Source organism: Hemitrygon akajei, chromosome 22 (genome assembly GCF_048418815.1).
Source record: "Hemitrygon akajei chromosome 22, sHemAka1.3, whole genome shotgun sequence".
Taxonomy (NCBI): Eukaryota; Metazoa; Chordata; class Chondrichthyes; order Myliobatiformes; family Dasyatidae; genus Hemitrygon; species Hemitrygon akajei.
The window spans coordinates 19,121,524-19,134,637 of NC_133145.1; the positions used below are offsets into that span (position 1 = coordinate 19,121,524).

Here is a 13,114-nt window from a genome sequence, read left to right on the forward strand (position 1 = left end):
ATTTCTTCAAATGTTGACCCATGTCAGGATGATGACCATCTAGTATCAAATAATCCTTAATATATAGAAAACTTGTTAAGGGATTGTTGACAGGCTATTTAATATAAATGATAGCATTATTAAGTCCAGTTGTGTTATCATCTGATGTCCTAATTGTCAATCTTTCTAGAAGGATGAACAAACAATAATCACAATCATATAGTAAATGCTGGTAGATCTTTCACTGCTTTAGGATAGGGTATTGAAATGCCTGCCAGTTATAGCCAGGGCAATTAATACTGTTATTCATTGTGTGATATTGTGAGTGTCATGGGGAGTGGTAGTCACTGTGAGATCTGAGTGGAAAAGGATGAGATATGTCTATTTTCTATAGGAGACCAAGTGGATATGAAAGCCACTGTCAGAAGCCAAGTTCCAAAGCAATACTTCAGATCTCAAACACCTCATTTACATACTCAGAGAATACATCAGGAAATGGCATATCCCATAAGTGTCCTGTCAACTTAGAACAAAGCTCAATGGACCAGCCCAATGGATTTGCCTACATTGTAATTCAAACACAAAGAATAGATTGTTCGTGTGGCATTTACTCTATATCCTGGAAGGCCTCTGGGATTTTATGAATTATGTGCTAGGAGAATTGTTCCAAATCATCCTAACTTAATTTGGAGATCAGTCACAACTGATGATACCACTGACCACAAAATCCGAAACCCTTTTGTCTATTGGGTAACACTATGCTAAATAGCTGTGGGAATACTCCCCATATCCTGGTTACTTTTATCTTTCAATTAATTAATTAAAAAAACAAATATCTATTTAATTACAGACTTCTAGTTGTGGTACCTTGCTTTTTATAAACTGGCTGATAAATGTCTTACATTTTTAGAAGCTTCAAAATGTACTTATTTGTTGTAATGTTATTTGGAACTTCCTTAAATCATATTAGATAGTAAATAATTATGAGACTGTCTTTTGTATAGCGAATCTCCAACAATGGCACCAAAAACCTTTTGATACCTGTGTAAGTCCCAAATTGGATGCAGCCTGCATGGTCAGTTCTCCAATCTAGGCTTGCTTTAAGTGAGATTCAGTATTAGGTATAAACGCACTGAGAGCAGAGATGGTGAATTACTGGATGAACTGAACATGGTGGTTCAGAGAGTGAAATGTCTGCATATCTTTATTGACATTATCTGGTAGTGATATAAAGTATACAAAGTAGACGTGAAACTAATTAACTTTCAAAAAGGCTAATGGGTGTCATTTCTAAGAAGTAGAGTTGGTTTAATTTTACTTAGGTAGACTTCACATAGAAAAGAGACATTATAATTAATTCTTGCTTTAATACAGCGTAATTCACTTCAGCAAACCCACAGCAGGTTTACATTCATATTAGTGGGATATATATAGAATCGTAGAAACTTTTTGAACCCTCGGAGTGTTCATTTTGATAGTACCAAGGTTTGTTCTAGTGCTACACAGTCTAGGAAGAATGCACGGAGGGTACAAATTCTTTCTCATCATTTGAGCTTGTCAGAACATCACTTGGTGCTTTTAGTGACTGTCACACATTCTGCCCTGTTGAACCCAGACCAACTGAGTATTAAGAATAGCTGACGTTATTGCATGTATCTGGCCCTTTGGATGAAAGACGCATTTCTCTCCTGTAATTTAGTTATTGCCTGCCTCTTATATATATGAAAATCAAGAGAATATCCTTGGATGTGATATAATCAAAGTCAGTGACAATTGATATCTGCGTCAGCCACACTGGTCTTCATAAGCATAAATGGTTTAAAGCTATATATAGAGTGATCAAAATGCTATTGGACAGTTGCAAAGACTATATATAGCTATGCAGTCCTCTTTTCCTGTTCTTGGAAACTAACCATAGTGTTCTGTGCAGAAATCCTTTTTTAAGAAACGGAAAATTTTTACTGCCATTTCTTATGAATATATGCATCCTTGTTTGCTCTGATATTTGTAATGTCAGGAGCATGACCTAAACTGATGAGATTTACAAGATTAAATGTAAAAGGTTTAGTACAGAGTAAACTATTTGCTAGAAAATAATTGAGACAAAGATTATTCAACCAAATTTAATGATTGAACAATAGGGTCTGAACAGTTCAGGAACTTAGACAGGCGATTGAAGGAACATCAAACATGTGGTTTTCAGAGATAACACTCCATGCCTTCTTCAAATTATGCTGTAAAATCTTCTGAGCTAACTTACAAATAGCTCTTTGAAAGATGTCACCTGAAAGAAAGCAGCTTCCCCAGTGCTGCTCTCCCTCATTGGTGTGTCTGCCTTAATTGTGAACAAGTACACTTGGAGTACTGTGCACAGTTCTAGAAATAGAAGACAGTGAAAGAAGACTCACGTAAATGACTCCAGAGCTAAGGGACGATAATAGTAATGAAAGGAGTTTCAAGCTAAGGCTTTCACTATATAGAGCAGTTGACAGGCAACCTGATTTAAGTCTATAAAGCCAATAAAGGATTTAATAAGATAGATGTAAACCCTTTGAAAAAGGAAAAACATGAAATAACTATGAATAGAAGATCCATTAGCAGGTAGAGTAGATAAAATTAATAATAGTGATGCATTTAAGTAGAAGCTTAATAACTGTACAGAAGGGAAAAGGAAAACATACAGTAATGATTTAGATACATAGAGTTGTGGGCAGTATGAACAGCATCACACTCTCAGTGGCCACTTTCTTAGGAACCTCCTGTCCCTACTAAAGTGAATGTTCGTGATCTTAGACCATAAGACCATAAAACATAGGAGCAGAATTAGGCTGTTCAGCCACTGAGTCTGCTCTGCAATTCCATCATATCTGACTCCAGATCCCACTCAACCCATACACTTGCCCTCTCACCATTTCCTTTGATGCCCTGACCAACCAGGAAACTATCAACTTCCGCTTTTACCCACGGACTTGGCCCCACTGCAGTCTGTAGCAGGGCATTCCACTGATCCACTACTCTCTGCCTAAAAAAAATTCCTTCTTACTGCGGTGATATCACATGTCACATGTAAGGACATGATTGGACGGAGCTGTGAGCATGCGCAGAACTGACAGAATGATCAAGAAAGCAGCGATCCTACTCTATGTGATTGGGGATGACACATTTAAGGTATATAACCATTTTACTATTGAAAATGGAGATAATTTGTATCAAAAAGTGATAATCGACAAGTTTGAAGCATTTTGTATACCGAAGCGCAATGCGACGTATGAACGGTACAAATTCTTTACATGCAAGAAGAAAGCTGGTCAAACAATTGATCAATTTGTTACGGAATTGAGAAATCACAGTAAAACATGCAAGTTTGCAGAGCTGACGGACTCTCTCATTAAAGACAGAATTGCTTGTGGCATCCTGGATAATGCTCAGAGAGAAGGACTCTTAAGAGAACCAGACATAAATCTGGAAAAAGCTTTGATTCTCTGCAGAGCTTCGGAGTCCGTAAAGTTGCAGGTTAAAGAGCTTTTTATTGAGAACTGCAGCGTACATGGTGTGAATAACCGCGAACATGTTAGAGAAGAAGAAAAAAGCCAGCTGGTGGCGTAGTGGCATCAGCGCCAGACTTTGGAGTGAAGGGTCCTGAGTTCGAACCCAGCGGCCCCCTTGCACTCTTTCCATCTGTGCTAGGTTAAGCGTCAAGCTAGCAACTCGGCCTCGTAAAAATAAGAAAGTTAAAAAATAAAAAAACACCGTCACGACAGCATCCCGATGACTCCACTTGGAGTTAAGGGCCTTCTTCTTCTTTTATGTCAGAAAAAAGTAATGAAATGGCAGCAAAACCAACAAAGAGCAAGATGTCATCTGAAAGAAAAAATCTTTGTGATCTCTTTGGGCGGGAGCACCGACCTAAAAAGTGTCCAGCGTATGGAAAAATGTGCAACAACTGTGGTAAGAGTAATCATTTTTCACGTTGTTGCAGATGTAGATAGGAAATAAAACACGTAAACTCAGTGCTTGAAAATCAGCGTGAGGAGTTTTACATAGATGTGCTTTGTGAAAACTAAGTAAGAATGACTGGACTATGCCACTGCAAGTGAACCAAAACATTATTCTGTTTAAACTGGATACTGGAGCACAAGTAAATGTTCTTGCAGAATCTGAGTTTAATGCATTAAAGCCAGGACCAAGGTTACATCAGACAAATATAAAAGTGACTGGGTATTCAGGTGCAGACATTCCAGTCAAAGGAACATGTGTGGTGAAAGTATCACACAAAAATAGTGTGTACACTCTTTCATTTCTGGTGGTGCCAAAAAATGTACAGTCAATACTGGGTTTATCTGTCTATGAGAGACTGAATTTGGTGAAAAGAGTATTAGTCCTGGATAGTGACACAGAGTCAGAATACAGTGACTTGATGAAAGAGTGAGAGAGAACAGAATTTGATTCTAACATGGCAAAAGTAAAGGAAGTCATAAAGAAAGATCCCAGACCCATCCCTTTGTTACCAAGATCTGACAAAGCATTGCCACCAAAACCAAACTTGCCGGTACAGTACAATACTGATCTGAAGCCAAAGAGTGACAAGAATCAGGATCCAATTGAAGAAGTGAAAGCACAAGAGGAGGAATTGAGAAGTTTTATTGAACTGATGAAGTCTCAGCATAAAAAGATTACACAGTTAATGAATGAATTGTGATTTCTTCGCAAAGACCTCAAGAAAGAGCCAACTTCAGAGTTTCTGTTAACTGATGCAGACCAGATGAAACATGAAAATAACAAACACGAGTACTGTGTGAACCACTTAGAAGGTCTGCTTATGTTCGTAAACCCCCAGAGAGACTGATAGAGACATGTTAAATTATGCATTTGTTTTGATTAATGTTGCTAATTGTTTTCCTTTTTAAGGAAAGGAAGATGTGGTGATATCACATGCCATGTGTAAGAATGTGATTGGATGGAGCTATGAGCATGCGCAGAACTGACAGAGTGATCGAGAAGCTTGTGTGTTAAAACGTGGTTGCTGTTTACCGTTAAATAAAAGTTCTAGTTATGTTCTTCCAGAATATGTGTCTTTATGAGTAACCCACGGTACGTATAAAGAACACAACACTTACCTCTGTTCTAAAAGGTCACCCCTCAATTTTGAGGCTGTGCCCTCTAGTTCTGGACACCCCCACCAGAGGAATCATCCTCTCCACATCCACCTTATCTAGTCCTTTCAACATTCGGTAGGTTTCAATGAGATTCCCCACATTTTTAAAATTCCAGTAAGTGCAGGCCCAAAGCTGCCAAATGTGCCTCATATGTTAACCCCTTCATTCCTGGAAACATCCTCGTGAACTCTTTCCAACGACAATACATCCTTTCTGAGATATGGGGCCCAAAACTGTTGACAATGCTCCAAGTACAGCCTGACTAGTGTCTTATAAAGCCTCAGCATCATCTCCTTGCTTTTATATTCAGCTCCCCTTGAAATAAATTCCAACATTACATTTTCCTTCTTTACCACAGACTCAACCTGTAAGCTAGCCTTCTGGGAGTCTTACACAAGGACTCCTCTTCTGCTGCTGTAGATGATGCTCGTCAGAGATGCTCCTCTGCACACCACTGTTGCAACGAGTGTTTATTTGAGTTACAGTTGCCTTCCTGTCAGCTTGAACCAGTCTGGCCATTCTCCTCTGACCTCTCTCATCAACAAGGCAATTTCCATCCACAGAACTGCCATTCACCGCATGTTTTTATGTTCTTTTGCAGCATTCTCTGTAAACTCCAGAGACTGTTGTGAGTGAAAATCCCAGGAGATCAGCAGTTTCTGAGATATTCAACCCCTGCCTCGTACCAACAATTATTATTGGTCAAAGTTATTTAGATCACATTTCTTCCCCATTCTGATGTTTGATCTGAACAGGAATTGAACCTCTTAACCATGCCTGCATGCTTTTATGCATTGAGTTGCTGCCATAAGATTGATTAGATATTTCCATTAATGTGCAGATGTACAGGTGTACCTAATAAAGTGGCCACTGAGTGTACATCAGATAGGCCAAATGAGCTAATTTTCTCTCCTGTAGACTTTTTACAGTTCTTTGGAAATCTCTTTAGTGGGATTTGAATCTACAACCTTCTGATTCAAATATAAGTCTGCTAATAGTGTGACAGGGCTGACACATTCGATTCAGCCTGTTTCTGATCATGAAGGATGACTACAAACAAGAATTGAATCAGCAGGTCAGACAGCATCTGTGCAAAGAGAAGTGGATGGCATAGTGGTTCCTGTAATCGCTTTTCAGCACCATCAATCACTGAACAGAGTTTGATTCTTGTGGTTGTCTGCAAGAAGCTTGTACATTCTCCCCATGACCAGATTTCCTCTGGGTGCTCCGGTTTTAGCCCATTCCAAAGACGTATGGTTAGTGTTAGTAAGTTATGGGCATGCTATGTTGATGCTGGAAGTGTGGCAACACTTGTGGGCTGCCCCCAGCATAAAGCTCAATGATTTGATTTGATGCAAATGACACATGTCTCACTGTATGGTTTGATGTACGTATGACAAATCCTATAACAAAAGCTAATCTTTTTTTAAACACAAACACGAGGAAATCTGCAGATGCTGGAAATTCAAGTAACACACACAAAATGCTGGTGGAACACAGCAGGCCAGGCAGCATCTATAGGAAGAAGCACAGTCGACATTTCGGGCCGAGACCTTTCGTTCGTCCTGACGAAGGGTCTCGGCCCAAAATGTCAACTGTGCTTCTTCCTATAGATGTTGCCCGGCCTGCTGCATTCCACAACATTTTGTATGTGTTGCTAATCCTTTTTTATTTGTTTCAGATGAAAGATCTTTCTTCAAAACTGCAACAGTTGGAAATTGATAATTACATTTGATTAAAATATACTAACTGAGGTTTATGTCCATTTTCATTAAGTACTGTTCTTGTTCATTTAATAATTAACAGAATGTTCCAGAGTTTTCCACAGTGGGGGAGGCCGTGTTGTCCTTTGTGGCAATGATTGGGATAAGTTAGAAGCCCTGCAAGAGGCTCTACTTGCTGTTGCAGACCCTAGCCAGGTAAGTAGTTTTTATGTACATTATATCTCTCTGACAATTTCCATACCAATTTCAGACAGACCCATCTTGAAATTGAAAATGAACAATAGTTTTCGTACAGCATTTTTCACTTCTCATTATCAAACATTTTAAGTGCGATGTTGCTGATCTGTTTGACATTCTGACTGTGTGACTGATTATTTGTTGAAAAATATAAATATGAAAAAATAAAAGAAACTGGATTCTATTTAGATACAATCATGGAGTATTGTCAATTCAGACTAATTTAAAAATAAATTGTAACTAAGTGAAGGACAAAACTGATATACAGTACACTATCTCAAATGAAAATAAGAGGAACAAAATTAGTGTAATCAAGGAAAATGGCACCAGATATTTGCCAGATAAAACTTTGAGGGAAATGATGTTCTCATAACAAATGTGTATCATATCTCTATGTGCCTCTTGTGCACAGGTGAAAAAAACTAAAGAAATGCCTTGAGATTGCCACCATTTATTACTTACTCGAAGAACACTGAGTGGGTGTTAATGATTCCATTCTTCTGGAATCTGTGCAGTCTGTGGCAGCAGTAATCCCACAGCACCATGAAGTAGTAATTTAAAAGATTTTGACCAACAGTCATGGAAAAAAAAGAAAAAAATGCACTAACATAGAAGAACTTGTTGCTGATGGAGATCACATGCATTTGTTATATTATACATAAATTAGTGATAGTGACAGGTTCCCTGATCAGCATCGCTACCAGACTGCAAATGAGATCGGAGAAGAAAAGGCTTGTTTTTAAAAAAGTCAATAGATATATTTTTACTAAATATAACCGGTGTAACATAGCAATTAGCTGCAAAACCTTGTTCTTAGTGACAAGATTCCAATAATGATGGCCTATACCTGCTACTTCTTAAGTTCTAATATGGAATGGAAGTCAGTTTACATGGTTTGTATTTTATGACTTTTTAAATTTAATCCATTTCTACCTGTATGAAGAAAAACTTTGTAGGAATCTTGAATACAACAACAATATGTGAAGAAGTAATTGGTGACTTTTTTTTATAGACATTCAGTCCGAAGATAGTGCTTCTGGATCTCAGTGAAACAGAGAGCATCCCGGAGAAAGCCAAGGAAATCCTTGAATCCTTTGGATGTGTGGATGTGCTCATTAACAACAGCAGCCTGAAAGTTAAAGGAGCTGCCCTCAATGTCCCTTTTGAAATGGACAAGAAGATAATGGATGCTAATTATTTTGGACCTATTTCTCTAACTAAAGGTATACTGTAGTCTTAACCTCGCAGCTAGTAAGATAATACAAATCAGATTTTCTTACACGATGGAAAGAATACCTAATACCATAATGTTTAATGTCCTTAAGCGACCTGATGTAAATGGCTTGTAATGGAAATGAAATGTGAATATTTGGAATCATGAGTCACGTATGGAACTCTGAGGCAGATAATCACATGAACTGGATAGAATGTAAATGTAAATGTAAATGTAAATGTAAATGGCTTGTAATGGAAATGAAATGTGAACATTTGGAATCATGAGTCACGTATAGAACTCTGAGGCAGATACTCACATGAACTGGATAGAATGAAGGCAGAGAGAAAATCAGACACCAAGCAACTCCAATCAGGAAGCTGTTCGTCAGCCCCTGGGGATGGATATAGTTATTCAGAGAAACTTGTTGGAACCAGGTCTATTTTGTCTAGGAACTGGAAGTCCTGTGCATTTATCAAAATGCCAAATGCATTAAAAGTGAAGTTCCCAAACCCTGGAAGAATTTGGCAGTGAAAAATATTAGAAACATGGTTTAAATTCAGAAAGTGGCAATCAGTGTTGTATTCATGGCTAAAAACTGTTGAAGAAATATAATGTAGATCAATTATCAGATTGATCCTATGGGACACAGAAATCATAATTACTCTGATTGATACTTTTAGAATGAAGTGACAGTTGGTCACAGAGTAACACAGAGACCAGAAGGAGATCGATGTAGTAGTATCAGACTACACAACCTCTCAATAGAAAAAGGAGAGTTGTGAGATAACATCAAATAATTCAGTGATGTTACAGTCCCGAAGGGACAGTACTTGAAAGGAGTCACAACCAACTTGTTTAATTCAAGGCTTAACATTTTATTTAGATAGATAGATAGATAGATAGATAGATAGATAGATACTTTATTCATCCCCATGGGGAAATTCAACTTTTTTCCAATGTCCCATACACTTGTTGTAGCAAAACTAATTACATACAATACTTAACTCAGTAAAAAATATGATATGCATCTAAATCACTATCTCAAAAAGCATTAATAATAGCTTTTAAAAAGTTCTTAAGTCCTGGCGGTTGAATTGTAAAGCCTAATGGCATTGGGGAGTATTGACCTCTTCATCCTGTCTGAGGAGCATTGCATCAATAGTAACCTGTCGCTGAAACTGCTTCTCTGTCTCTGGATGGTGCTATGTAGAGGATGTTCAGAGTTTTCCATAATTGACCGTAGCCTACTCAGCGCCCTTCGCTCAGCTACCGATGTTAAACTTTAATTTGTGGATAATGTCATGAGAGTTGAATGAATTTATAATAATTTCAGCTTAGATTTTTTACAGTCAGGTGAACAGCAGTTCTTCCTCTTCACAGAGCTTCTTCCATCGATGATTGCGAGACATAATGGTCAAATTGTGCTGATCAACAGTATCCAAGGAAAATTAGGACTTCCATTCCGTGCAGCTTGTAAGACTGGCAGTGAATTTGATCTGCATGCCTGTTACTATAATAAAGACAGGACATCAGTGCATGCAGATATCACATGCCAGACATCACACTAACTACATGCAAAGCAAATTTAAAATGGTGCATGCTTCTGACCTGTGGCTCTGACCCTAAGCTAGAAATACATTCATTCTTTATCTTGCTACTCAAACAGGACTATGCAAAGTTGCTGACAGTGGAAAATTGAATGATTGAATAACCTGAAGCTTGTACTTTACCTAACTTTGACATAATAACTTCAAGTGGAGACACTGGCATTTTAATAGAATAAGTCAGTATCCCAACCTTTCATAAAATTCCAACCAAGTTAATGCGATAAAAATAATGAACGATCAAAATTACAAGATACGTACAGAGAATTAATGCTAAAACCTGACTGTGATTTAGATTGTTTTGACAATGCTGTATTTCGTTTTCAAGATGCTGCATCTAAGCATGCACTACAAGCCTTTTTTGATTGCCTACGGGCTGAAGTTTCAGAATATGGCATTACTGTGAGCACCGTGAGCCCAACTTTCATTCGTTCTTATCACCAAATGCCAGAAACAGGGAACTGGGAGGCATCCATTTGGAAATGTAAGAATCATCATAATTATTCACTGTTTTTAAATGGATCAAGACATTTTGAAAAAGGGGAAATGAGTCCGTCTGCATGAGATTTCTTTAATTGAAATGTATCTTACATCCACAGGTGTTACTGAGTCCGAGACTTCTGATGGTTCAAACCAATTTATTTTAGGAATTCCATTTTTACAGAGTGATTGAGACAAACTAAAATTAAAATTTCATTTTTAAACTGCAAATTTCATTTTCAAAATCAGAATCAGGTTTATTATTACTATCATATGTCATGAAATGAGTTGTTTTGTGGCAGCAGTACAGTGCAAGACATTAAAAATGACTATAAATTACAATAATAAGCAAACAAGTAAATAAATAGTGCAAATGAGTAAGAGTTAGGTAGTGTTATGGGTTCATGGACAGTTCAGTCATCTAATGGCAGAGGGGAAGAAGCTGTTCCAAAAACATTCAGTGTGGGTCTTCTGGGTACTGAACCTCCTTCCTGATGATAGTAATGAGAAGAGGGAATGTCCTGGATGATGAGAGTACTTAAAGAAGGGATTTGGGTCCTTAATGGTGGTATTTCAAGGAATAAGACATTTCACAAATGCAAACTTTCACTGATACTAGAATGTGTAAACAAAGAGAGTGGGGAGATACATAACAGAGCAAGCAGCAACTGCAGTGAGGGAAACAGGTAACATATTGGATCAATGGCCTCTCACTAGACCTGGGAATAGAGATTTTAAAATGCAGAAAAAGTGGGAAATGTAGGAGGAACCAAAGGGAAGTTTGCTGATTGGATTAGTGCTGCCAACATTTCTATATAATAGTTTCATATCTAGGAGGAAATTTAGCTGTCTCCTGTGACTTTGATATGGCGTATCAAATTTCTCTTAAACCAAAGAGGCTGCGTGAAATAATGAGTAAGTTCTGACCAGACCTAATAGCTTTAAAGAAATAATTATGATGCCTTCATACAAGTCACTATAAACCTAGTTACTTTATGCTCTGCCATGTAGCCACACCGCAGACCAAAGGCTCGACTAGGCTTCCTTTGTCGTTATTATTTATTAATAGAAACATGGGAAACCTGCAGCACAATACAGGTCCTTCGGCCCACAAAGTTGTGCCGAACATGTCCTTACCTTAGAAATGATCTAGGATTGCCCAAAGCCCTCTATTTTTCTGAGCTACATGTTCATGTCCAGGAGTCTCTCTATAAAGATCCTATCATATCTGCCTCCACCACCATCGCTGGCAGCCCATTCCATGCACTCACCACTCTCTGCATAAAAAACTTACCCCTGACGTCTCCTCTGTACCTTCTTCCAAGCACCTTAAAACTGTACCCTCTTGTGCTAGCCATTTCAGCCCTGGGAAAAAACCTCTGATTATCAACATGATCAGTGCCTCTTAACATATTATACACCTCTATCAAGTCACCTCTCATCTTCTGTCGCTCCAAGGAGAAAAGGACGAGTTCACTCAACCTATCCTCATAAAGCATACTCCCCAATCCAGGAAACATCCTTGTAAATCTCCTCTGCTCCCTTTCTATGGTTTCCACATCCTTCGTATAGTGAGGTGACAAGAACTGAGCACAGCACTCCAAGTGGGGGCTGACCAGGGTCCTATATAGCTGCAACGTTACCTCTTGGCTCCTAAACTCAATCCATTGATGAGGGCCAATGCACCGTATGCTTTTTTAACCACAGAGTCAACCTGCACAGCTGCTTTGAGTGTCCTATGGATTTGGACCCCAAGATCCCTCTGATCCTCCACACTGCTGAGAGTCTTACGATTAGTACTATATTCTGCCATCATATTTGACCTACCAAAATGAACCACTTCACACTTATCTGGGTTGAACTCTATCTGCCAATTCTCAGCCCAGTTTTGCGTCCTATCAATGTCCCACTGTAACCTCTGACAGCCCTCCACACTATCCACAACACCCCCAACCTTTGTGTCATCAGCAAGTTTACCAACCCATCCCTTCACTTCTTCATCCAGGTCATTTATAAAAATCATGAAAAGTAGGGGTCCCAGAACAGATCCCTGAGGCACACCACTGGTGACCGACCTCCATGCAGAAAATGACCCGTCGGCAACCACTCTTTGCCTTCTGTGGGCTAGCCAGTTCTGGATCCACAAAGCAATGTCCCCTTGGATCCCATGCCTCCTTATTTTCTCAATAAGCCTTGCATGGGGTACCTTGTCAAATGCCTTGCTGAAATCCATATACACTACATCTACTGCTCTACCTTCATCAATGTGTTTAGTCACATCCTCAAAAAGTTCAATCAGACTCGTAAGGCACGACCTGCCTTTGCCAAAGCCATGCTGACTATTCCTAATCATATTATGCCTCTCCAAATATTCATAAATCCTGCCTCTCAGGATCTTCTCCATCAACTTACCAACCACTGAATAAGACTCACTGGTCTATAATTTCCTGGGCTATCTCTACTCCCTTTCTTGAATAATGGAGCAACATCTGCAAACTTCCAATCCTCTAGAACCTCTCCCATCCCCATTGATAATGCAAAGATCATCGCCAGAGGCTCAGCAGTCTCCTCCCTCGCTTCCCACAGTAGCCTGGGATACATCTCATCCTGTCCTGGTGACTTATCCAACTTGATGCTTTCCAAAAGCTCCAGCACATCCTCTTTCTTAATATCTACATGCTCAAGTTTTTCAGTCCACTATAATTGATCCCTACAATT

General features: G+C 38.8%; 1 protein-coding gene across 1 annotated transcript in view; it reads left to right on the forward strand.

The window, feature by feature from the left end:
• Positions 1–13,114, forward strand: part of dhrs7cb (dehydrogenase/reductase (SDR family) member 7Cb) — a 29,005-nt gene that overhangs the window by 2,551 nt on the left and 13,340 nt on the right. Inside the window, exons 3-6 of the mRNA XM_073025823.1 lie at positions 6,942–7,054; positions 8,109–8,319; positions 9,693–9,785; positions 10,245–10,400. Coding sequence (XP_072881924.1) covers positions 6,942–7,054; positions 8,109–8,319; positions 9,693–9,785; positions 10,245–10,400 — 573 coding nt within the window. The remainder of the gene's footprint in view (positions 1–6,941; positions 7,055–8,108; positions 8,320–9,692; positions 9,786–10,244; positions 10,401–13,114) is intronic.